The sequence below is a fragment of the Drosophila simulans genome, chromosome 3R (assembly GCF_016746395.2).
Source record: "Drosophila simulans strain w501 chromosome 3R, Prin_Dsim_3.1, whole genome shotgun sequence".
In the NCBI taxonomy this organism is placed as follows: domain Eukaryota; kingdom Metazoa; phylum Arthropoda; class Insecta; order Diptera; family Drosophilidae; genus Drosophila; species Drosophila simulans.
The window spans coordinates 10,997,783-11,021,637 of NC_052523.2; the positions used below are offsets into that span (position 1 = coordinate 10,997,783).

Below are 23,855 nucleotides of genomic sequence, written 5' to 3' on the forward strand. Positions count from 1 at the left end.
CCCCGATTTTGTTTGCTCACTTTTCAAGTGGATCCCATCGTGTGTGTCAAGATACGACTTTTATTTCAATATTCTGCCAAAAACTTATCTTCGCTAATCGCGGACGGGGCCCGAGTACGGCCGATTACCGTGCGGATTGCTGGTGCTTCTGTTCGTTTATCAGCCTAATCTAAGCTCATACTGAACTTTTAATAACTAAGGACTACAGTCGTATTGGCTTCGGCTAAACTTGCTCCGGCGGCTGGCGCAAGTGCTCTGGGATCTCCTGCAGCTCAGTCCTGGAAGCCTGCAGCGCCACGCCCTCGGGCAGATTACGTTCAATATACTCTAGAAATGTATCTAGCGTGGAGCCCGTCAACTTGTGGAAGTTCATATAGCGGAAGTGGGTTCGCACCTCGTACTGTACGCGATGTTTCTTGTAGATGTGCACAGACTTCAGGAGCGTCATCCGCTCGTGATGCGCCTTGCGAGGTGACCAACTGCATTAGGATTAACGAACACATATGTTAGAGATTTCCTTTGACGGAGGATTTCTACCTCTTACCATTTGCCCTTTTCAATGCCCAAATGCTCGGCAGCCGTAGTAGCAAACCAGGTGTAGCTCTTCAGAACTGCCGGATCAATACCCCGCAGCTCAATCTCCAGCTTGCTGTAGAGTTTATCCGGCTCCGGAGCAGGTGCCGCAGGTGAAAGACTGCCTTGTTTTCCGGAACTGGTGTTCACAGTGGACAGAGCCCGCATTGGCTGTGTCCAGCGGAGCGTCTTTATAGCCTATGAATAAAAATCTACATGTTTCATACGCATTTTCATTGATATATTGGATCTAAATACCTGCAACATATTAAAAACTGTATTTACAACTATAATTATGCAAGTTCTTCAGCCGCAATAATGCTCATAACGCCTTTTCAAAAATACTGAAAAATACTACATATGTAGTGTTTCTGTGATTCCATAGAAAGGCACATACCTACCCTGTAATAAAAGTTAAATTTATATGTTTTACTTTAAGCCTACTTACAGAAATTAATTTGTTTATATATCAGCTTAAAAATAATTTCACTTTTAACATTTAGTCGAAAAAGTTTATATTATATTTTATATATCCCCTATATCCCCTGCGATACCCTTCAACATTTAAATATACCAAAACGCGTTAAGCTATTTTCGTTCCCTGATTTCCGCACGTGTTGGCGCCGCTCAAAAAGCCTTTTAGTTGCCGTTTATAAGTTTGCGATCGTCGTGCGATTTGATTCTAAAAGCAGGCCTATAGGACAAACAAATACATCATGAAAGACACCCAAGTCAAAGGTGCGAGGCCGTCAAAGCTTTTATTTCCTGGTAATGATTACTTATTTATCCCATCTCAAGTTAGACAACACCACAGAGGAGGAGCCCGTGAAGGAGGCAGCTGAGGTGCCGGCCAGTTCCAGCTCCGACGAAGATGAGTACGATGACATAGATGACGATGATGAGCCAATGGACGAAGGCGATGAGCAAACCACTTGTCTCTTTTGTACCGAAACATCTACAAGCATCTCGGTGGCCATTGACCATCTGGACGCCCGGCATAAAGTGAATCTGTCGGAGCTTCGGCGTAAATTCCAAATGGACCAGTATTCCTTTATCAAACTGATAAACTACATAAGAGCAAACAAGATCAGTGCAGAGCAGTTATTGTCTGCGGAACAGCCGTTTTGGCAGGATGAGAAGTACCTCCAGCCCGGGGAGTATGAGCCCTGGCTTTGCTATGACTACGAAGACCTTAAAACAGACGGCGCTCCGACGCAGCCCTCGGTTCTGGAGCTACAACAGCGGATTGCAGAGCAGTCGCAATTGCTGCAGCAGGCCAACGAGGACATGGAACGCATGCGCAACGATTACAAGGCGCTGCTGCAAAAGGTACATGCTGACGGCGAGCCAAAAGGTTCCAACCAGAGCGTACCGCGCAACAACGTCTGTCTCGACAACGAATACTTCAAAAGCTACTCCCACTTTGGCATTCACCATGAAATGCTCAGCGACGAGGTGCGGACCAGCACATATCGCGCGTCTTTACTCCAAAACGAGGCCGTTGTTCGGGGCAAGACAGTGTTGGATGTGGGATGCGGCACGGGAATCCTATCCATCTTCGCTTCCAAGGCGGGTGCAGCCCGCGTTGTCGGCATAGATAACTCGGACATTGTGTACACGGCCATGGATATCATCAGGAAGAACAAGGTTGAGAACGTTGAACTGATCAAGGGTCGGCTGGAGGACACAGATCTCCCAGAGCCCAAATACGACATTATTATATCCGAATGGATGGGCTATTTTCTTTTGTACGAATCAATGCTGGACAGCATTATCTACGCCCGCGAGAATCACCTCAAACCCAATGGCATAATACTGCCCAGTCGCTGTACACTCAGTCTCTTGGGCTATGGAGACGACACGCTTTATGCCGAGCAAGTGGAATTCTGGTCTAACGTTTACGAGGTCGACATGAGCAATCTGCGAAAGCAATCAATAGAGGAGCCACTGATGCAGGTGGTGGATGCAAAGTTCATGCTGACAGAGCCCGAACAGATAGCTAACTTCGATATAATGACCGTCGATATAAACTATCCAAACTTTACTCACCAGTTTAGCTTGAAGGTCACGAAACCGGGAAGAATATCCGCCTTTGTGGGTTACTTTGACACACTGTTTGAACTACCCTCTCCCGTCATGTTCAGCACATCACCAAGTGCGACGCCCACCCATTGGAAGCAGACGGTTTTCTTCGTCGACAACCCGCAGGTTGTGAAGGAAGGAGACGTCATTAGTGGGAAAATCACGTCAAGAAGACATAAAGAGGATGTCAGAGGCCTTAGTGTGGACATAGAAGTCTTTGGAAAGAAACACAAATACATTGTGGTTTAAGGTGCTTGTTTTTGAATAGAATTAAATAAATCTAAGTTGGAATTCAATTTCAAAAAAATTAACCTCACTTCTTCGCTTTTTAATCATATTTAATTAAAGATTCGTAAATTGTACAATCTGCTGACAAATAAGAGCTTACGTAAAATTTGTTTTTAAAAATATGTAAATATATATAAATTAAAATGAGTACCCATTGCGATATAGGCTGGACAGCTGGACACGGGGCACGGCCAAAACATTATCGGATTCAGTTATAGTTTGGTGTGTGTTAAAGGAGGCGGAACAGATGCTTTAAGCGGTATTGGTTTCTAACTCGGAGGCGGGAATCTCTGGCTCCTCGTCGTTGTAGACATTCTCGGCCATCTGCCAGACCTGCATAATATTGTCCTCGGATACGGAGCAAATGATCCATGGCTCGTTGGGGTTCCACGAGAAATCGCTAATCTTGGCAGTGTGACCGCCATGGATAAAGAGCAGCTCGGGTGGTCCGTCCTCAGCATCCTCCGTACTCTGCTCCTCGCCAATTTTGGACAGATCCCAGACGTGTAGGCGGCGGTCAGTGCCGGAGGAGGCGAGAATAGTCTCGTTATGCGGCGACCACTGCACCTGGAAGATCTCGTCCTTGTGCGACTCGAAGGAATGTAGTTTTAGCTTGAGGTTGCGCAGATCCCACAGAGCCACAGTCTTGTCAGCGGAGCCCGTGGCCAGGATGAACTCCGAGTAGGGATTAAAGCTCAAGCAATTGACTTCCGCTGTGTGAGCGTCTACCGTATGCGAGGGCTTCGAGGTGTTGTTGTTGCGCGTGTCCCAGATCATCAGCTTCTGGTCGTCAGCCACCGATCCGAACAGAGACTCATGGAGCAGATGCCAAGCCACGTCCTCAACAACGGCGGTGTGGCCGGTGAAGATGTTCTTGGCATCAATAACCCTATGTTCCTTGGGTGTGGCATTGATGTCCCACAAGCAGATGGTGTGGTCATCAGAGGCTGACAGCAAATAGCCTGTAAGGCCAATCAAGATGTTCATTAATGGTTAAATCGTAATGCATTTTAGATGTAGCAATGACTAGTGCTCTTCTCTCAGCAAATATATAAGTACTAGGTACAGCTACGCACTTACCATTGAGGTTGGGATTCCAAGAGAGTCCGTAGCCTTCCTTTTGATGACCGCGCAGCCGCAGGTCAGGCTGGCACTCGCCAGACGGTTCCGGCTTGCTTGGATGTTTCGTGTAGTCGAAGACCAGAACATCGCTCGACGGCGTCTTGGTGGCGATTACACAGGCATTCTGGGGCATGTAGCGGGCCCTGTTCACTTCGCCCTCGTGGTTGATCTTAATCTCGATCTCGATCTTGCCGCACACCGATCCAAAGCCTCCAAACTCGCCCTTCTCGTTATCGTAATGCGATCCATCGAACTGGGCATCCTCGCTGGGCAACTGAACGCTGGCGATGAGTAGATGGTTCTGCTCGTCAGATGTGTGTGTGCCCAGTATAAGACGATGTACCGAGTAGTCCTTGCCATCCTGCTTGGTCACGTCCGGCAGCCACTGGGCGGTCAACGAGGGCCATTCCAGGGCGTGCGTCATGACCAGATCGTAAAGGAACGGCGTGTTCTTTTTCCAAATCTTATACTCCTCATTGATCACCCGCTCCTCGACGGCGTCGTCGAAGGATTCCGCTGCTAAAGGTCGATGGTTACGAATTGCGGCGATTAACTTCTAACCGGACTTACCATTATCGCTGCGATCCACCATTTTGATGCTTTTAGGCACGCAATTCCTCAGTCTGCGTCAAAAGTCGGCAGCCGAAAAAATCGGGCGCCAAAACAAAAGCCGAAGCGGCAAAACGTGTGCAGAAAAACTACGAAAGTTCGCTACGTAGTTAAAGCTCTCGCAACGAACACTTGACCGAAAGTCGTTGTGGCAGGGATTGAGTCAAATCCTGGCCGGGAACTTACACTTTAAACGGCGTAACGTCAGCGCAAAATAGGAATTGGCTAATTTCCTTCGTTTTTTTTGCAAGCGCGTCGTCGATGAGAGAGATGCAATGCAAACGATTGCCGAGACGACTGCCATGTTCGATTACGATAACGATAACAGAGTCACGGTGATGACTCTGCGCGGTATTTTTTATACTTGTTACGTTCCTGGGGCATGATTTTAGTATTTTATGGTATACCATGATTTTAGTATTTTATGGTATACCTCGGTATGTTTGTGCTCTTAAATGGTATATTCTAACGGTTGCAGTTGCGGGCACACTAAAGTGCATAAGCAAAGTTTACTTAATTCGTTATCAGTGCGAATGATTTGAAACCAGTTTACGCGCCAATGACCGGCTTTCCATTCTTATTTGACGGGCCTACCGTCGCAGTTGCAGTTAAGTTCCCCAACCGCAACGACGCGAGGCAGCCGTGATTCATCCTCAACGCTTTTCCAATTGTGTATGCAAAATGTTTTTGCACGTAACGAGCTGAACTATTGAGTTTGCTAAATAGTTTAACAAGCAATAATTGGGCCGACATGCAGGTTGATGGTTGTACCAGCAGCTCATCCGAGATCCCCCATCCCACAAATCGTGAAACGTGTAAGTGCACAGTGGATTTGTTGGCTGGTTGAATGAAAAACTTTCTCTCTTGGCGCGCCGACGATTTTGTTTGTCTCTTCTTTCTTTCACTTGTGTAATCCGAATTTGGCCCTCAAGCTCGTTTTCTACATCGCGATTCACTTTCCAGGGAACAGTGTGAAAATGCAGTCGTCGTCGCATTCCAAAGATGGTCATAATGGAGTGGGGGCTACCAAACTGCTCCAAGATCACCAGGAGCCCGAGGACTACTTGGAGCACCTGATGAAGGAGGGCAGTCAGGAGGGCGACAGCGGTGCTGATTTGGAGCTACCTTCGTGGTACGATGAGCAGCTATTCAAGCGGTAAGTTGCGTGACTAATTGTTCACTGGTTGCATATAAGCTATTTGCCATTTGTGTACGCACAATAGAAATAATTGTGATAATTACAATATCCATATACATAGGCTATTTATAAGCTTGGAGTTATGTAGCAGTTTGCTATGTGAATAATTATGCGAAAATTTTGTATCTACGGGTTTACATATTAATAACAAAGTGCGACTTAAATTTACTTTAATCTTTTAACCCTATATATGTATATGAATATTGTAATTTAAAAAATATAACTGCATTCGAGGTACGTAATTGATTCTTTGTTCCCTTTTTGCAGTGGTCAGAGCTACTTTAGCACGTATCGCTTCGTAATGAACGCCGGAATGCTGGCTGGACTTATTGCCGTGCTGGCTATTCCATCCATTCTCCGTGTGCTGTCGTGCACACGCCAATCCTCGACAGCGTTCACTGCCTACCGTCGCTATGTGCGTACTATATTCCACACGCAAGCCTGGTATAACCACAACATCGCGGACCGTGGCAGCAGGTTCTGGACCAGCATTGCGGCCGTGAGGCGGGCCCACAGCCGCTCCAGTCATGCGTGCGCCCGACAAGGAGCTGGACAGATCACCCAGAAGGATTTGGCCCTCACACAGTTCGGTTTCATTGGCTTCATAACGATGGGCGCTCATCGCATAAAGCTGAACGATCAGGACTTCCTGGAGGCCACTACGCATATGTGGCGCGTTCTTGGCTATCTGCTGGGCATCAAGGATGAGTACAATATCTGCGGTAGGAACTGGGCGGAGTCAAAGCTTCGCCTCGACATTGTGATGCGTAAGGTATACGAACCAGCTCTGGCAAACACTGATGAGGAATTCAACCGAATGACCAAGGCTCTGATTAATGGCTTGTGGCACATGAACACCATGCTGTCGGTAAATGCCAACATATTCTTTGCCAAGCGATTGGCCTGCGTCAAGGGCTACGAGTACTACAGTTTCGATCATGAGAACGGAGTGGCGCAGGATCCCCAGCAGAAGCTGCACTACTACGACATGGGATGGTGGGATCGATTAATAGTCAGCTACGGCCTGTTCCTCGTCACATATCTGCACAGGTACGCCCTGGTGCGATGGTACTTGAACTTCCGTGTCTGGCTGGTGGACATACTCACATATTACTTGCCCTACGTCGCCATTTGGAAGTTTGGCCCGAAGTCCGCTTATGTGCGGATCTTCAGGAAAGGCGGGGAGGCCCAAGATTTTGCCCTGGGCTTGAAGGACGATTAGATAGTGTTGTGTTTGTTAGACTTAGTCAGTAGGTAAATTATCAATAAATATGCAAAGTAATTGTTGTAATAAGAAAGTTGAGCTTATATTTTAACCATACTAAATGAACGGGGTGTAGTTCATGTTGATCATATAAGAAAATCTATCACCTTTATAATGAATCTTATTAAATTAATAAGTTATTTAATTTTCCATTCTTCTAAAAAGATCGTTATAATTATTGGCGGTAAATTACGCGCCTCTGTCTTTTAAAATTTCCGAATCTGGTCACACTTACGGCATCATCTTTTGGGTTCCGGCTGTTTACTTTAGTTTTTTACCTTAAATTTAATTAACAATGTTTTACCACGTGAGTATTTTGTTCTCCGAATAGAGCAAAAATAAATGCCAACCCCTTGCGCCATAGATATCGCTGGAGCAAGAGATCCTGCTTCATCCACGTTACTTTGGCCCGCAACTGCTGGAGACCGTGAAGCAGAAACTCTACTCCGAAGTGGAGGGCACCTGCACGGGAAAGTACGGATTCGTGATAGCGGTAACGACGATAGACCAGATCGGATCCGGTGTCATCCAGCCGGGCCAGGGATTTGTGGTGTATCCGGTCAAGTACAAAGCCATCGTCTTTCGGCCATTTAAGGGCGAAGTTCTGGACGCAGTGGTCAAGCAGATCAACAAAGTGGGCATGTTTGCAGAGATCGGCCCACTGTCCTGCTTCATTTCGCATCATGTATGTTAAGTCTGAGCGATCTAAGGTAACACTTTTTAACGGGTCATTCCTTTATAGTCTATTCCCGCCGACATGCAGTTCTGCCCGAATGGCAATCCGCCCTGCTACAAGAGTAAAGATGAGGATGTGGTTATCTCGGGAGAGGATAAGATTCGGCTGAAGATTGTGGGCACACGAGTAGACGCCACTGGAATTGTAAGATGCTTCCTAAATATGAGTACTTTTCGCAAGTTAATACTCTAATTTTTCTAGTTTGCAATTGGCACTTTGATGGACGACTACTTGGGATTGGTGTCCAACTAATTTCAATCGTTTTGCGTACATTTTATATATATATATTAAACTTTAATGAAATGCATTTAGACAGTTAAACATCTATGTGTATATAGTAATAAATATGTATGTACTTTATAAGATTTGATTTCAATTAAAGGTACGTTACATTTGTAATTTAGTAGATTGGTGTGGTCTAGGATTTATAATAATGGATGGACATTAAGTAAACAAACGGCTCGAGCTATACATAGGGCGTTTTAAAGGTATAGTTACAGCTACAGATCGTTATGGTAAAGCACTTAAGTTAGGTGTACGACAACAAAGAAGTACTTAAAAAAGCGAAGGTTTCGATTCAAAGAATTGCGATTGCACTTAGAAATAATAGAACGGAGAAGAAGGCAATGAGATATTGGATACGCAGATGATTGCCAACGTTTGAGTTCTTTTCAAGGCGGCAGCAAGCCTCACAGATCCCACGAGAAGAGATGGTGCTTCACCAGCATGTCCCTTACTCCGTCCTTGAGCGGTTGCGACTCCTTACCGCGTTTCGGGGGCAGTTCCCAGTCGGGGTTCAGATTGAAGGCGAACTGCGAGAGAATGCGTAGCTCGCACTTGATCTGCACCCAGCCGGGTGAGTCAATAAAGCTCCAGGAGTGATACCACTTCTGTACGACCTCCTGGCAGGCGCACAGCACCTCCAACCAGAGGTGAAGAACCTGTTCGTTGAGGCCCAAACAGATCAGCGAGCGTAACTTAACATCCATTTGTGCGTGCGCATCGTCGTGCGTCTGATTGATGGCCTGAACGCAGCGATAGAGTAGCTCCTCGGGCGTTAGTACCTTGCCATCCTCATCCAGTCGATACGTTTTGCAGAGCACAAGACGACTGTACACCGACTCAAAGTCCTTCTCCACCTCCCGGGTGGCAGCCTCCTCAATATACAGCCAGGGGTGAATTGGTCCACCCAGAAACGTGGGCCGTTTCATGCCGTGCTCCAGAAAGGCCTTGATGGCCGGCGCCAAGGTGCCACGCACCAGGTCCGTTACAGTTTCCGAAATGGCATCATCTCCGGCTGATGTGTACAACTTGCTCCGCTCGTCTAGCAGCTCCACGAACTTGGCTGGAAACCAGCCGCGCAGGCCGTTCAGTTCTCCCACCCAGCAGTGTTCGTCTTTTTGACTGATGATTGTAATGATGTCGTTCCGCCGAAATCCCAACTCATCATCGTCGTGCCGCTCAAAGTCGTGCAAGGCTTTAGCCCTACGCTTTCGCGTCCTTGCCACATTGATAAAGTTTTCGTGGTCCTTGGCATGCGACTCTGTGCTGTAGTTGGCCGTCAGCTGGATGTGACCGGCAAGCTTGGGTTCAATGGTTATGAAATGACGACCCACTTTAAGAATAGCCTCCCTTAAGTCTACCAGAATCTCCGTCTGGCGTATGTTCTTGTTCTTTAGCTGATCCCCTTCGTTGCCGTCGCCGCGGAAGAGAAAGGCTTCCAGGATGGATTTGCTTTTGCGCACCTGTCGTCGGGCTAGCTGTTGTTTGGGAAGATTAGGCGCAGCCTCGGGATTTCCTATCTGATGTCCCTGATCCGCCATGAGATAGGCCAGATGTCGACGACGATGGGTGTCGATTACCGTCTGGCTAAGTGATCCGCCCACCTCCAGGGCTTGGCGAAAGAGCACTTCGACGTCAGTGACCTCGCCGGGAATGTCGGACAGTGAATTGAAAATCTGTGCTGAGTTCTCGAGATGCTTTAGATCTTGCTCCTTCACCTTGAGCATGCCCAGAGTCAACTGGAACAGCACGATGGAGCCCTCGTAAAAGAACCAGTCCCAGATACGCACAAGAATCTTCATATGCACCACGTTGGCAAAAAGTGTGAGAAACCAATGCAGCGTGATTAAAGACAGCTCAATGTCGTGCTTACGCAAGGACTCGTCCACGCTGCTCAGGTAGTTGGCAATGAGCGTATGCATCACGCGTTGGTCTGCTTGAATTCCCAGAAGAGTTGAACTGTAGTAGGAAGCTGGCAGCAGATCCTCTACAATGGTTGCCATCATCCAGAAGGCGTTTTCCTCCTCCATGAAGAGCAGCAGACAGGCAACGATCACTCCGGTGCCCTGACAGTAGCCGATGTCAGGAAAAAGCCACGCGATGCCCCTCAGAATCCGGCGCAATCGGGGAATGCCTGTCCCATTCGGATTGCTAAAGCAGGCATTCGTTGGCAGGATGCGCAGAAGGTCCTTCTCGATCTGTTTCGAAGTCATCAGCTGGTCATTGCTAGAAGCTATCAAAATAAGTGTATATTAATAATGTATTTATAAGCTCCCTTGTCGCGTTCGATTCTACCTTTTACTATATCGTGATAGCTGGTCTCGCTCTTTTGCTTCTTGGCCAACGCTCCTGATAGACGCATCCACATCTGGGCACGCAACGTGTGCGGAATACCCTGCCGGACCATATTGCGCAACTTTTCTGTGCGTGGGAGCATCACATCCACATGCTCCCAGCTCAGCTCGGCAGCCTCCTTGTTGTGTGAGAATTCCAGGTGGGCGATCCACTGCAATCGCTGCTGCGCGTCCTCCACAAAGGGTATGCTCAGCAATTTGTTGGAGCTCTGCTCCGGACCGTCCTCCTCCTCCACCCGGAAGCCAAATTCGTCAAAGCGGTACTCCGGCTGGTCGTTTGGGCCGGAAGCCAATTCCGCACCACCGCCCAGCTTGGCTAGGATTTCCTGGGGCCACATGGAGGCGGTAAGAGCGGAGAATGGCCCACCGGGATTTGGTCGCAGGCCATCGGCCACACTTAGTTCCTCCATCATGGGCGGCAGCTCACCCAGATCGTCTTCCGAGCCCAGGTTCTGCAGTTTGCGCTGTTGGCAGTGGAACGATAAATATTAATTACCATGATAAGCAATCTTTTCTGGTCAATTTAGACGCACCGTATGCTCTTCACGGCCCACGTAACCCTCATGGTCGCGGCCAAAGATGCTCCTGGCCATGTCCATGCTGGGGCTGGCTAGTTTCCAGTCGAGTCCTGGCCGCGCATTCAGTGAAAGTTTCTCTCAAGTGTCTCTTTGTGGCGTGTGAAAAACAAATATTATTTCTCCATTGTTTCGTTTCCAATTAGCTACTGAATCTGATTTCACTATCAGCTGTTCGATAGTCGACTGTGGGTGGTATCGATTTTTAGCCAAGCCATAAAAACTGAGGTGTGGTGTAAAAGGGGTCAAAGGGCACTTAGCCCTTGACAAATGTTAGTAAAAACATTTTTTATAACTATTTGGAACCTTAAATACCTAAATATAAAAGAATGCATTAAATAAAAAACCATTTAGTTTGGTTCATCTTAACATATTTTATTCTGCATATCCTTTAACTTTATCTCTACGCCCTTGACCAGGGCTGATGAAAGCACACCTGTTGAACAGACAGTTAAAGCTGTTTAATTAGATTATCAATTTGTTGTATGTAGGCTAACATTTAAACGTTTATTGCATTTTCCTTAACAAATTAAAATATTTTAAATTCGTCAACCGATTATTGATAACATAAAAAGAACAATCGATTCCCCCGCCCTCGCCTTATCAGCTGTTTGGCTGAGATTGTTGTGTGGCTTTCGCTTGCCAAATGAAAAACACACGAAATTTACAAAAACAATGCAGATAAAGCCCATAATAACATGTGAGTTGTATAAAATTATCACAATAAATACCACATTAAACGTTTACCTACAGACTCTGGCTCGTGCCCGCTGTTCCGATCGCTGGAGTCCCAGATCCTGAATGCGATTCCACTGGACACTTGCGAGTGGCGACGCACTTTCCAACGCCCCACGAAACATGTTCGCTTGGAGGCCCAGGCGCAGCAGTTCAATGTTGCGGCCTTGGAGAAGTACAAGCAGGGTGACTGGAGCATCTTGGAGCATCCCATACTGCACATCTTTGTCACCGAGTGCAATGTGAGTTAACTGATCCTGTAGGAATCTCTAAATCCACCTCCATTAACTATCTTTCAGGATGTGGACACCTATAAAGCAACGATCAGGGAGGCAATCGACATTTGGTTAAAAACATTAACCAGTTATGGCGTCTCGGATTGGATGATTCTGTTGGTCGAAACATTGGACATGCGGAAGACAAAGAACTTCATGCCACGCACTACTGTGCTGGATAAGATACGGTTGGATTTTGGCACCAAGAACGACGACCGCTGCATCTCAGTTCTGAACCCGGCAAAGTTTGAACAGAAATCCACGGAGTCCTTTCGCTGCTTAGTGCAGCGTATCCGCTTTCTAATGCTCACCAGCTATAATCGGAACATAGTTAAGTACGAGGAATTAATACGGAGCAAGCGCGAAAAGCGAAACATTGAAGGCTGGGACTTCCGACAGTACTTCTTCATGCAGGAAGACCTGGCGTTGATTTTCGAAAAGTTGGAATTGCCCACCGAGGCGTTGATACAATACGATGAGCTAGACGCCATGTTCTCGCAGTTCATAACTCACACTGGTCTCAACGAGAAGCAGCAGTGGTTGAACCATTTTCGCAAGCCCCTGGACGCTTTTCATGGTATATGTCTGACCCGAGCGGACAAGTTCGAAATGAGGAACAAGATCCGCGATGAAGGCGTCTCCCTATTAGAATTCCGCAACTATCTTTTCGAACGGCAAGCCTATTTGCTGCTTACGTGCAATGACATTCCGGAAATCGCGAAGAGGCTTCTGAACTTTTTGTTTTCCACGCTGCGCGAGGTGGAGTTCATAAAGCTGGAGTGTCAGGAGGGCGCTCTTTGCTGCTGGGAGTTCGTTTGTGCTCTGGAAGTCCTGCAGCTGTGCGAACAGGCCATGGAACCCAACGAGCTAACCTGTTTCCAGCACTGTGCTCCCATCTGGAACTTGGCCAAGGATAAGCTCTACGAGCTCGGCAAACTGTGTGGCCTCTTGCCCGGCTGCACGCCAACTTCGGAGCAGTTGCACATAGTGGTGCAGCTATCGTCGGGAATTGGAGATGCGCCGTCCGAGCAGCATCAGTTTCTCCAGGCGACACCTCAGCTACGAGAACGGTCTCCCAATCGTAAGCCCAAAAAATCGGGGGCTGAGCAGCTAAAGGAAGCCCTGGGCTCGAACCAAGCCTTCCAAAAGCTCTACCTGGAGCTGGCAGAGCTGGCCATCAGTACGTACAAGCATGTGACACGCTTGCGATCGGCCCGTTTGGTTGGTCTGGACCTGGGAAACTTCTACTGCGCTCTAAATGAGCCGCATAAAGCTGTTGGCTTCTTTACGGATCTTCTCAGGGAGCTGAAGGCAGAGAACTGGCACATGCTGAGCTCGCAGACGCTGCTTGAACTAGCTAACTGCTACCGCAAGATGGGCGACTCGTTGGCCTACACCAAGACATGTAGCTCCATCTCGTGTTGCGCCGAACTAGAGACATTGGTGCGAACCTTTTACTTCGACGAGTTTCTCAAGTCACTGAAAACACTTAAGACGACGCTTTCGGCACAGCCGTCGATAGAGAATGCCAACTATTGTGTACTGGAGGATCACTTTCGCATTCTGGACATCGAGGTTGTTAACCAGAAACCTATTATACAGGATGATTACATTCTAGTGCAGCTAAAAGTAGAGAGTCTCTATCCGCGAGGAGTCGTAGCTGAAAATGTTAAGCTTTGTTACGAATTGGAAGCTTCGTCTCTGGAGCTGGCCATGGAGAATGTCAGCCTAACTGCCTCCCCGTCGACCGTAAAGGCCAAGGACACCTCATCACGATTGAAAGTTTCGCTTCAGCTAGTCTACAAACAGGACAATCGCCTGCACTCTGCCGCTGTGGCCTGCGACTTGCCAAAAAGCAAGCAACCCGTGCGACGCACAAGCAGCACCAAGCGCAAACTTTCGCCAAGTGTCCAGGCGGACTTCACCAACTTTGTTCAAGCGGAGAATATTGCCCTTCAGCCGGGCGTAAACGTAATTGAGATGAAGGCAAAGGCCACTCGAGTGGGCTGCTGGCAATTCAAACAGGTGGGTGATCACTTTGCATCAGTTTTCTTGGCCTATCTTCAATCGATTTTGTGTTTCAGCTATGTATCAGCATGTCCAGCCTGGAGTTCTTGTCGGAACAGTTGCCATTTACACCTGCCACCTTTGAGATTAGCACCAAGCCGGCAAGTGCCTCGCTGGAGTTCAAGACTCTGATAGCTGGCATTGTGCAGCCGATCAGCCTAAATGTTTCCGGTGGCAGTTTCATCTTTCCGCCCGATGCAAAAATCACACTGCGCTGCTCCAAGAATCTTCGCATTCGCCAGGCGCGAAATACGGAGGATGAAGCAGCGTATAATGATGACCAATCCTTTGAAAGCACGCTACAAGTGCCATTAGTGCAATTCAAGTCGTTCGAGGAACGTAGAATCCCACTGGAGGTTCTCACTGATATGCCGGGCCGAAAGGTGTCTAAACACCATGAGCATCACATTGCCCTCAATTGTCCATGGTCTCGAACTGAGCTCCCGATCGCCGTTGATTTTCAACCAGCCATGGAGGCCACTTGCCGGCTTCATACGTGTGGCACTCAGAAGTTCCTACAGGTGATCATGAAGGGCATGGACGCGCATCTCCTTTTGCAGCACGCTCAGGTCAAGTGCGATGTGCCCGGTGTGCAATTGTTGGATCTTAATCCCGAGTCCCAGCAGCCCATTGTAACTAAATTGCAATGCAATTTAATATGTAAAGTCGCTGATCTCCTATGCTTGTCTTCTAGGAAATCTACAAATCCCTGACTGTTACCTATCTGTATGAGATTCAAGTTGAGCCCCTCAAAACGGAGCACGAGCTGCCCGTCGTCAAAGTGCATTTTGTAATCAAATACGCATCGCTGTCGCAGCCTGATGTGTGGAGAACGTATGGCTGTGCTTTTGATCTTGTGGACTACACAACGCTATTTAAGCTGCAAGCGCAGCTGGAACCCAATGAGCTGTGCCGTCTGCGCACCGTGTGCAACATGAACTTGAAGATCACCAAGGTGCATGAGAATCCCTACACGGATCTCATGTACGAGGTGCTTAACGATCAGAATCTGTGGGCCGTTTGCGGTCGCTCAGCGGGTAAGTTGGATTCTCTTTACTACTCTCTCTTTTTTTGCTTATGATTTAATTTAATTTAATTAATCTGTTTCTCTACACACGATTCACTTTTGCATTTTAAGATATGGGTAAGTTCCTTGGAATAGGACACACGTAGCACTTACTAGATTTGCCCCTGCTTTTGATTGGAAACATTTAACACTGAAAAAGAAAATTAGCTAACTTTTTGAACCAACAGTCTGTACTCGTTGACTAACGATTTATAACTTAACCTTTTAGGTGTCGTATCCATGAAGGACGTCGACAGTCATTCCATATCGCTGGATGTGATGCCGCTGAGCACCGGCTTTCTGCCAATGCCCAGCATTCGATTGTCCAAATACACAGCCGGTGGCAAAAGTAAGACCGATGGCCACTCCAAGGTGCATCCCTTTCCGCCCGGTCAAGTCTACAACTCCACGAAGAGCATGCAGATCCATGTCATCGCAAGTGTGGCGGGGGATCAATAAGAAGCCAAATTGAAAACGAATTAATTGCAATGTACTCATAGCACATATGGCCCATGGCCAAGTATTATTAATTATTTATCGCCCTACTATAAAGTAGTAAAAATTGAAAATCAAATCGAGTTACGATTTTTGTGCACTCAGATCCGCGGCCAATTTGGCCAGTTGCTGCTCCTCGACGCGGTAGTAGTGCCAGCCCTCTTTATCCGTCAAATCCACGGCACCAAGACTTTCGTAGAACTTGCGTGCAGGATTCCATTCAAGTACATTGAACTCCAGGCGAGGGCACTGAAGCTCTACTGCCCGCGCTGCAACCTCCAAGAAGATTCGCTTTCCGGCGCCGCGTTTTCGGTGCTCGGGGCGCACATATATGTCCTCGATGAAGAAGTACCGTCCCTGCCACGTTGAGTATGCCTTGTAGCAAATGGAGTACCCAATCGCCTGACTGGAATAGGAAAATAAAGCTGCAGGTTATTTAGCCCATGCCAAGAACTACAGTATTTACTCAGTCTCGTTGTCTACAAGCACATAGACTTCACAATACTCCTGGCCACCAGTGAGACCTGCATCGCGTTTAAGATCTGTCATATATACAAATGTATAAGTTATTATTTTATTATTATGGTATAGGTTTCGCCATCAATTACCTTCCTCTGTTAGCTGGGGACCATTGCTCATCTTCTCAAAATCGGCCAGTTCCTGCAGATCAATTCAAAAGTATCTCAAATTAGTGTTAAAATATGAATCCTATAAAAATCAACCTGAATCATGGAGAGCACATCTTTAATATCTTCAGTTAGAGCACGCCGGAATGTAAACTCTCCGGATTTTGACATAGTGGGGAATCTTTATAAAGTGTGTTGTGCTGATTATGGTAAAACGAGCTTATCTTTTGTCGAAACACATTTAATCTATAGAGATGAGCCGAACTATCGTGAGTAAAAGTAGATCACAATTTAAAAAGAACTCAATATCGATTGGGAAAAAATTCATTTGCCTTCAATAAGTAAAAAATAGAATAAAACAAGAATGAAGTTCAATAGTATTAGGTTCTTGTGTATTAGCGATTAACATTTGAAATGGTCTTATTTCAATGCAATAATAGCCATAAAAATTAGTTATTGAAACCTCTTCTTCACTCTTAGGAATTATTTTTTGAATTGCTCGGTGGCCGCCAACAGCATTTAAGGTGTGACCAGGTGCACTTGAAGTGCATCGGTTTATTTAGCGTAACAAACGGCAGCCATACTGCATTTATTTAATTGTTTTATTTTGTTTCTGACTTGACCGATTGCATCGCGAAATGGATGTGGACAAGATCTGTCTGACCTGCCTGAGTTCCACGGGACCCCTCCTGTCCATCTACGACGGCGGATCCGGCAGCTGCCTGGCGGACATGATTCGGGAGTTCACAAAAACCAAGGTGAGTTGCCTACGCCGAGTAATCCTGATTTCAATGTTAATCTCGGTTTAATTTGCGTTTTCAAGCCCCGACGCAATGATAATCTGCCCGAGAAGGTGTGCCTGAGCTGTTTGAGTGAAATCTCCAATTGCTACACATTCAAAATCAAGTGCGAGAACTCCAGTCGCACCCTGCGCCAATTGCTGCCGAATGCGTTGCCGGAGGAGCCCGATAACAAGGTGTCTATCAGTTGTCCAGTGGCCACAACGGACCAGGCTGTGCAGACCACTAGTTGGGAGCCGGACAGATGCACAGCCTCGGTGCAAACGGACGCAGTGACTACCACAGACGCCGAGCAGAATACCAGCCTGATTAAGTCGACAATTTCAGTGGACCTGGACTACGAAGGCGAGGGCGAGGTCTTCGACTACGAGCTGCCGGATGAGCCCGTCGAAAAGACCACAAGCCTCATCCTGCAGGTCCAGGGAAACTTAAAGGACGAAAAAGAAGTGGTGTTTACCCAAACCAATGTTATTTACGAAGGCGACGACCACGAGCTGGAACAGCAGATCAGGGAATGTAACCTGGCCATCTTCGAAGGTGTCGACAACGAGGCGGAGATCATCACAGTAACCGCTCCGCAGGTAACCACCAGAAAGAGCGCTGCCAAGCTTCTAACGCAGCAGGAAAACGATAAGCAGGAGTCTCCTGTGGGTTCTAAGGAGGAAGCACGCGAAATAGAGAAGGAACAAGTACCTCAGACGGCTAAGCGCACCTCACGGCGTCGCGGAGTGGTGAAGCAGGATGTACCGGCTACCCCGCCGTCAGATGCAGAGCCTTCCCCCAAGCAGCATCGGTTAGGAACGCAGCGAAAACTCAGCGCGCCAAGAGCGGGAACAGTAAACAGCCCAAGCACAACGTCAGGAGCAGCCACTACCCCTGAGCTCAAATACCACTGTGATCGTTGCAATGCAGGATTCGCAGTGGAGAAATCGTTGATGATCCACAGACGCCAAAAGGGCTGCATTAATCGCAACTTCAAGTGCAATGAGTGCGAAAAGGTCTTCGTGTCGCCGGATCACTTGGCGGAACACCAGGCCAGTCATGGTGCCCACAATTGCCCGGAGTGTGGAATTCGCTGTGATTCCAAGGAGGCACTGAGCAAGCACATGGTGCAGGGCCACAAGCGTAATCTGCGGAATCAGTGCAATATCTGTCAGAAAGGTAAGGTAACAAAGAGTGTACGCAAATCCTATCTAATCGTCTCTTAATATTGTAGTATTCACCATGCTGTCCACGCTGCGTGACCACATGCGCATCCACACTGGCGAGAAACCCTTTGTGTGCAATATCTGCGGCAAAAGCTTTACACAGAACGCCAATCTCCGCCAGCACAAGCTGCGTCACTCGGAGACCAAAAGTTTCAAGTGCGAGCTGTGCCCGCACTCGTTCGTTACCAAGGCGGAACTCACCTCCCATGCCCGCACCCACACCGGCGACAAGCCCTTCGAGTGTGAGGTGTGCTTGGCCAGATTCACCACCAGTTGCTCCCTGGCGAAGCACAAACGAAAGCACACAGGCGAACGGCCATACGCCTGCGATCTCTGCCCCATGAGATTCACTGCCCTCAATGTGCTAAAGAACCACCGAAGGACGCACACAGGTGAGCGGCCGTACGTTTGCCCCTTCTGCTCGAAGACCTTTACGCAGCGGGGTGACTGCCAGATGCACCAGCGTACACATCAGGGCGAGCGGATCTACATTTGTCCGGTGTGCAATGAGGAGTTCAAGTCGATGCCCGAGATGCGATCACATTTGGCTGGCCACGAGCAGCATGACAAACGCCTGGTGCACTTCACCTTTCTGAGCAACAAGGAAAACGGAAGCGGGGCCCTTGAAGAAGACCTTAACGAGATAACCGAGTCTGCGCTTATGCTATAAGTCGATGTAGAAGCTGTGCGAGCAAGGCGGCTTTTGTAAAGGTGGTTGAGTTTGCCTAATCCCCAAGATTATAATGATTATAATCCTAAGTTGAAAGTCCCAACTCAAAAGCGCACAACTCGTCCTCTTTACATTTGCGTCTACTCTTTCCCTCGGGAACACAGTTTATGACAAAATTCACAACTTTAGAACATCTTTAGTCTTAACTTAGTCGCTAGGTCGTAGATAAAAATAAAAGCTTAAAGTTACATTGCATAATCATCTCATTGCTAGTAGAACTGACCGTATTGCCCCGCCGGCTGCATGGCTGCCGATGTGGAGGCGATGACGGGGACTGAGGCTGTAACGGAGGACTCTGGCATGAGCAGGACGGGAGCAGCCGGCGGACCACTCGTCACTGGCGGATCGCCCTGGAACCAGTTGACGAGTTCGTGATGCGCACTTTGGACGCACTTGCGCTGGTCTGCAATCAGGTTCTCCGAGTATTTAACGTGGTTAGCATAAGCATCCTTTTCATGCTGCACATCCTTTGACATACGATGCAGGTCCTTCAGTATTGCCGATCCCCACAGCTGGACGTGGATGTCGGGTATCTTACTGGCCAGCTGCATGGCCGGCGTCACCATGTTCATGCTTTCCTTTGAGTTTCCGATGCTAAGAAAAACGTGCGATAGCAGAACCAACGAGCAGCTGGTCAGTCGGTTGAGGTCTTCGGCGTTGGCCATTTTCAGAGTTTCACGCAGAAAGCGTCTGCAAAGAATAAAGATTATCAGTATACATTCTAGAGTCTAGGCTTAAGGTGACTAACTTTGCCTCGTGGAAGCTGTTTTTGTGAAACGCGTGCAGTCCCTGGACGTAGTAGAAGCCTCCCATTAGCGCTTGACTGCTGTACGTGTGCGTGTTTTCCGTTGAGACGGCATCCAGGATTTGCTTGAGGTCCGTGTCCCGCTTGGTGCGCAGATAAATGATCGCCAGGTTGAGGTTGGCAAACAGTTTCAGGTCTCGCTCGCTGGTCTCACTCACGCACACGACGAACTGCCTCTCCGCATGCTCAAACAGGTTGGTGGACATGGAGTAGAGCCCGATGAGGCAGTGCAGCTGAGCCGAGTGGCGCCGTAGCAGGCTGCGTTGCGGAGCGGCCATGCAAACGTCTCTCGCGGCTGCTATTTCCCGGATAGCCAGTTCCCGGTTGCCCATCACCATGCGGCACATCACAATATGCTCCAGGAGTATCACCTTGAATACGGATAGAATGGGTTTGTCCTCCTGTTGCTTGAGTTTTTCGATCTGGGTGAGAGCTTTTTCCGTGTACTTTTGTGCTTTGTCCATGTAGCCTGCCATCATTGAGTGGGAGACGGTGACCAGATAGACCAGGACGTACAGCTGCTCCTTGGGCAGCCACACGAACATCTCGAGTTGATTTGCCCCGAAAATTGTCTCATCCGAAGGCCAATTTGGCGCCATTATCGTTTGTATGGACATCTGCAGTTGTTTGAGACTAGGCTTCACCGTTTTCACCTGCCCGAGGGCAAGGTAGTAGCACACCTGTAGCACCAGGAAAAACACCTTCAGGTACTCCTTCTGGTGCGGATTGGGTATGTTGTTGTCAATGATTTGGCCGGCGGAGTTGAGCAGGGCGAGCACGTCGTTGGTCTTGCGCTCGATCATAAGGATCATGGCGCGCGAGAGCAGGAAGAGCACTTTCAGGTACGTGGCGCTCGCCTCGTCGGCACTTTCCGCGCCCACGGCCAGCAGTTCGGAGGCCAGCGAGTACTCGCGATCGCTGGCATGTATTTGAGACAGCTGGAGCAGCAGCTTGCAGTGCCAGTAGACGTTGTTTTGCGATAGTTCCACGGCCCGCCGGAGCATCGCCTTGGCCTGGTGCGAGTTCCGGTCCGTCTGCAGATGCAGTTGGGCCAGCAGCGAGGCGGTGTCGAACTTAACGTCGAAATTGGGCAGCGGTTCGGATATGCTCCACGCCTTCTCCAAATGCTGGCGCGCCAGATCGATGTTCTTGGTGTAGGCCATCAGGATTTGGCCCATCTGCAAGTGTGTCCGCGCCTCGACCTTCGAGGGCGGCATAAATGTGAACAGGGCTTGAAGACACTGGATGCATTTCTTGATGTTCGGCGGCTGCGAGGTGCGGAAGTACTCCGCCAGGCCAAGGAGCGATATGTAGCAGGCGTCCTGGGACGCCGCCGTCGACGTGCTCGTCGATGCACTCATTTCGGTGAGCGGGTGCAAATTCGGTTTGTTTATCGCGTAATTTTGTTGTCAATTCGCGACTATTCAATCACGGTGGTGGCTACCAGTGTTGTCAAGTGTGGAATTTTAGTGGTGAACCAAGCTTTAGCGGTTATCGTTTGGCAGTCACAGTGGCAGTCACTCTTTTTCAGTACTGTGACTGGTACCGTTCAGCAGAACATAAAGCTTGAAAAAAGCTATCGGTTAAAAACGGAGTAGATCCAAAATCATTTCTTTTTGCAGTAAGCAACTAAATAAAATTAATAAATATAGAAAAAATGAGATAATAATATTAAAACATGGTAAATGGTAATGGTAAATGGAGCAGAACTCCAAGTAAGAAGCCAATTTATTCTTTAAATCACAGTTTAGAAAATCCGTCTTATTTCAGTGCGATACAGTGCGTTATCAATTTGTTAGACTGTAAAGTCGAGGATCAGCTGCGAATTCGCATGCTTATCGCATTATTCTCATTATTTTTAAACCAAGCTCTTGCGTTTATTGCCACATGAATTAGTCGGAGATTGTAAGTGCAATCGGTTGGACCACCATTGTTTCTGTTTTTAATTTAATTCTGTGCAATATTCCGTTAAGGTAAAACCCAAGATTCTTATAAAATAAAAATTTAATACGGTTGTATCATTAAAGACTATACGTTGTACTTTGCAATCGATTTAAACACATAATACAGAATATGAAAGTTTCTTATCAGTATAAATACACATACGTATGTATATATTATAAGAATTATGATGGTTACAAGAAAACAGAATTCTAGCAAATGTGAAGAAAGATATTATTCAAGATTTTTTTATTGGTTCTAAGGAACTTCTCTCAGTTGGACTCGTGTCAATGTTTAAAATCCTATTGTAAAAAGCTAATTTTTAATAGTCCGACAAAATTTGGATGTGTCACAAAGTCGATTAACGAAATTCCAACATTATCTCTGAAAAATCCCACAATATGTATACATATAAATAATTAACTTAAATGTTATGAGGCCAAGATTATTTAATGATGAATGTTTTTTCTTTGGAAATTCACATTGTGAAAAATTATATGACATCCTCCACTAATTTTAAGTTGTAGTTCATAAAATAATGGATGTTCTTAAATTTTTAGACAGTACCAACTATGCACACCTTCAGCTTGGTCCTGTTGGCCCTCCTTCCTGTAGTAACCCTTGCCGTCTTGGACAAGCCGAAGCTATCATTTCTGAATGAGTTCCCACAGATGTTTAAGGGAGAACGAGACTTCTCCTTAGCACTGATGAAACAGATCCGAGAGATGTATCCCAGCGGCAATCTGTTCTTCTCCCCGTTCAGCACCTACAACGCCCTGCTCCTCGCCTACTTCAGTTCCTCCGAGCAGACGGAACGTGAGCTTGCGCAGGCACTGAACCTGGGATGGGCCTCCAGCAAGCAGCAGGTCTTAGTTTCGTACACGTTGGCAAAGAGGCAGGACGAATTTCGATGGCGCCAAAGTCCCATGGAGCTCTCGTCTCCGAACAGAATTTTCGTCGACAGGTCGATAAATGTTTCCAACAAATTCAACACTTTCCTCTACGGGATAACCAAACAGTTGGACTTCAAGAATGAACCGGAGAATGGCCTACAGGTAATTAACGACTGGATAGCCGATAAGACGCACAACCAGATCCGCGACATGCTCAGCTCCCAGGAGATCACATCCCGCACCATGTTGGTGCTGGCCAACGCCGCCTACATGAAGGGCCAGTGGCTCAGCCAGTTTAAGGTGGAGGAGACCGCCTCGAAGCCGTTCTTCATAAACGAGCGTGAGCAGGTAATGGTTCACATGATGCACAAGACGGGCACCTTCAAGATGACCATCGATGAGAGCGTGCAGTCGCAGATCATCAAGCTGCCCTACCGCACCATATACAAGTCGAAGGAGACGCACATTTCCACTCCCGAGTCCAAATCCGATATCTCTATGATAATCATTCTGCCGTACTCCAACAAAATCAGTCCTAACCATGTCATATCCCGGCTAAATGCCGATTCCATAAAGAATTGGTTTGAGCGGGCAATGCCGCAGGAGATCGAGTTGTCGCTGCCCAAGTTCCAGTTCGAGCAGCGCCTGGAACTGACCCCGGTAAGCTATGACCTGACTGGATCACTTGAGACGCACTAACCCGTAAGCTGTTACCTTTTCAGATCCTCAGCGGAATGGGAGTGAACACAATGTTCTCCAGCAACGCCACCTTTGGAGACCTGACTGCCGATCCCATTTCCCTTGCCATCGATGAAGTCCAACATCTGGCCAAGATCAAGGTGGACGAAGTGGGCAGCACTGCGGCAGCGGCAACCATCCTCTTTGTCAGCCGATCCGCCAGGCAGCCCGATCCTACCAAATTCAACTGCAATCACCCGTTCGTGTTCCTTATCTATGATGAGAAGGTGGACACTATTCTCTTTGCGGGCGTCTACAGCGATCCCAGGCAAATGCAGCACTAAAAGTGCTAAACTTCTAAAACTTGTGTGTTTTTAAAAAAACGTAAAAAAAATATTCTCTATAATGCCCACACTGTTCTATCATTTTCTTTTAATTTATTAATTTCGATAT

The 23,855-nt window shown here is 47.6% G+C and overlaps 11 protein-coding genes across 15 annotated transcripts; 6 read left to right on the forward strand and 5 right to left on the reverse strand.

Moving 5' to 3' along the window:
* Positions 1-42: 42 nt before the first annotated feature.
* On the reverse strand, positions 43-986 carry LOC6728009 (28S ribosomal protein S10, mitochondrial). Its single transcript, XM_002103325.4, has 3 exons — positions 832-986; positions 545-771; positions 43-479 (listed from the first exon to the last, which is right to left on the reverse strand). Exons 1-3 carry the CDS (start codon positions 838-840, stop codon positions 224-226), a joined length of 492 nt encoding a protein of 163 aa, XP_002103361.1. The 5' UTR covers positions 841-986; the 3' UTR covers positions 43-223.
* A 157-nt stretch (positions 987-1,143) lies between these two features.
* On the forward strand, positions 1,144-2,971 carry LOC6728010 (protein arginine N-methyltransferase 1). 2 transcript variants are annotated; one of them, XM_016176674.3, is made up of 2 exons: positions 1,144-1,311; positions 1,376-2,971. In XM_016176674.3, exons 1-2 carry the CDS (start codon positions 1,290-1,292, stop codon positions 2,902-2,904), a joined length of 1,551 nt encoding a protein of 516 aa, XP_016034606.1. In that variant the 5' UTR covers positions 1,144-1,289; the 3' UTR covers positions 2,905-2,971. The 2 variants fall into 2 exon arrangements, with proteins under 2 accessions (XP_016034606.1, XP_039151005.1); XM_039295071.2 differs by having other exon boundaries at positions 1,145-1,311; positions 1,372-2,971.
* A 4-nt stretch (positions 2,972-2,975) lies between these two features.
* On the reverse strand, positions 2,976-5,008 carry LOC6728011 (chromatin assembly factor 1 p55 subunit). Of its 2 annotated transcripts, none has more exons than XM_016175347.3 (3): positions 4,636-5,008; positions 4,024-4,581; positions 2,976-3,905 (listed from the first exon to the last, which is right to left on the reverse strand). In XM_016175347.3, exons 1-3 carry the CDS (start codon positions 4,655-4,657, stop codon positions 3,196-3,198), a joined length of 1,290 nt encoding a protein of 429 aa, XP_016034607.1. In that variant the 5' UTR covers positions 4,658-5,008; the 3' UTR covers positions 2,976-3,195. The 2 variants fall into 2 exon arrangements, with proteins under 2 accessions (XP_016034607.1, XP_002103363.1); XM_002103327.4 differs by having other exon boundaries at positions 4,024-4,584; positions 4,636-5,007.
* Positions 5,009-5,141: 133 nt separating this feature from the next.
* LOC6728012 lies at positions 5,142-7,170 on the forward strand. 2 transcript variants are annotated; one of them, XM_039295072.2, is made up of 3 exons: positions 5,142-5,489; positions 5,607-5,830; positions 6,140-7,170. In XM_039295072.2, exons 1-3 carry the CDS (start codon positions 5,436-5,438, stop codon positions 7,092-7,094), a joined length of 1,233 nt encoding a protein of 410 aa, XP_039151006.1. In that variant the 5' UTR covers positions 5,142-5,435; the 3' UTR covers positions 7,095-7,170. The 2 variants fall into 2 exon arrangements, with proteins under 2 accessions (XP_039151006.1, XP_002103364.2); XM_002103328.4 differs by having other exon boundaries at positions 5,143-5,489; positions 5,638-5,830.
* A 121-nt stretch (positions 7,171-7,291) lies between these two features.
* On the forward strand, positions 7,292-8,275 carry LOC6728013 (DNA-directed RNA polymerase II subunit RPB7). The gene is made up of 4 exons (XM_002103329.4): positions 7,292-7,443; positions 7,501-7,821; positions 7,879-8,016; positions 8,074-8,275. Exons 1-4 carry the CDS (start codon positions 7,432-7,434, stop codon positions 8,122-8,124), a joined length of 522 nt encoding a protein of 173 aa, XP_002103365.1. The 5' UTR covers positions 7,292-7,431; the 3' UTR covers positions 8,125-8,275.
* Positions 8,202-11,285, reverse strand: LOC6728014 (small G protein signaling modulator 3 homolog). The gene is made up of 3 exons (XM_002103330.4): positions 11,042-11,285; positions 10,450-10,972; positions 8,202-10,387 (listed from the first exon to the last, which is right to left on the reverse strand). Exons 1-3 carry the CDS (start codon positions 11,105-11,107, stop codon positions 8,562-8,564), a joined length of 2,415 nt encoding a protein of 804 aa, XP_002103366.1. The 5' UTR covers positions 11,108-11,285; the 3' UTR covers positions 8,202-8,561.
* A 338-nt stretch (positions 11,286-11,623) lies between these two features.
* LOC6728015 (trafficking protein particle complex subunit 10) lies at positions 11,624-15,800 on the forward strand. 2 transcript variants are annotated; one of them, XM_016176675.3, is made up of 7 exons: positions 11,624-11,783; positions 11,837-12,060; positions 12,118-14,118; positions 14,178-14,792; positions 14,855-15,197; positions 15,299-15,304; positions 15,456-15,800. In XM_016176675.3, exons 1-7 carry the CDS (start codon positions 11,759-11,761, stop codon positions 15,683-15,685), a joined length of 3,444 nt encoding a protein of 1,147 aa, XP_016034608.1. In that variant the 5' UTR covers positions 11,624-11,758; the 3' UTR covers positions 15,686-15,800. The 2 variants fall into 2 exon arrangements, with proteins under 2 accessions (XP_016034608.1, XP_002103367.2); XM_002103331.4 differs by lacking the exon at positions 15,299-15,304.
* Positions 15,710-16,621, reverse strand: LOC6728016 (thialysine N-epsilon-acetyltransferase). Its single transcript, XM_002103332.4, has 4 exons — positions 16,444-16,621; positions 16,330-16,381; positions 16,188-16,263; positions 15,710-16,127 (listed from the first exon to the last, which is right to left on the reverse strand). The coding sequence occupies exons 1-4, from the start codon at positions 16,516-16,518 to the stop codon at positions 15,806-15,808; spliced, it is 525 nt and encodes a 174-aa protein (XP_002103368.2). The 5' UTR covers positions 16,519-16,621; the 3' UTR covers positions 15,710-15,805.
* A 261-nt stretch (positions 16,622-16,882) lies between these two features.
* On the forward strand, positions 16,883-19,273 carry LOC6728017 (zinc finger protein 835). The gene is made up of 3 exons (XM_002103333.4): positions 16,883-17,105; positions 17,171-18,308; positions 18,364-19,273. Exons 1-3 carry the CDS (start codon positions 16,986-16,988, stop codon positions 19,023-19,025), a joined length of 1,920 nt encoding a protein of 639 aa, XP_002103369.1. The 5' UTR covers positions 16,883-16,985; the 3' UTR covers positions 19,026-19,273.
* On the reverse strand, positions 19,148-21,369 carry LOC6728018 (MAU2 chromatid cohesion factor homolog). Its single transcript, XM_002103334.4, has 2 exons — positions 19,834-21,369; positions 19,148-19,775 (listed from the first exon to the last, which is right to left on the reverse strand). Exons 1-2 carry the CDS (start codon positions 21,249-21,251, stop codon positions 19,295-19,297), a joined length of 1,899 nt encoding a protein of 632 aa, XP_002103370.2. The 5' UTR covers positions 21,252-21,369; the 3' UTR covers positions 19,148-19,294.
* A 387-nt stretch (positions 21,370-21,756) lies between these two features.
* LOC6728019 (serine protease inhibitor 88Ea) lies at positions 21,757-23,814 on the forward strand. Its single transcript, XM_016176676.3, has 3 exons — positions 21,757-21,863; positions 22,392-23,384; positions 23,447-23,814. The coding sequence occupies exons 2-3, from the start codon at positions 22,404-22,406 to the stop codon at positions 23,744-23,746; spliced, it is 1,281 nt and encodes a 426-aa protein (XP_016034609.1). The 5' UTR covers positions 21,757-21,863; positions 22,392-22,403; the 3' UTR covers positions 23,747-23,814.
* Positions 23,815-23,855: the final 41 nt, after the last annotated feature.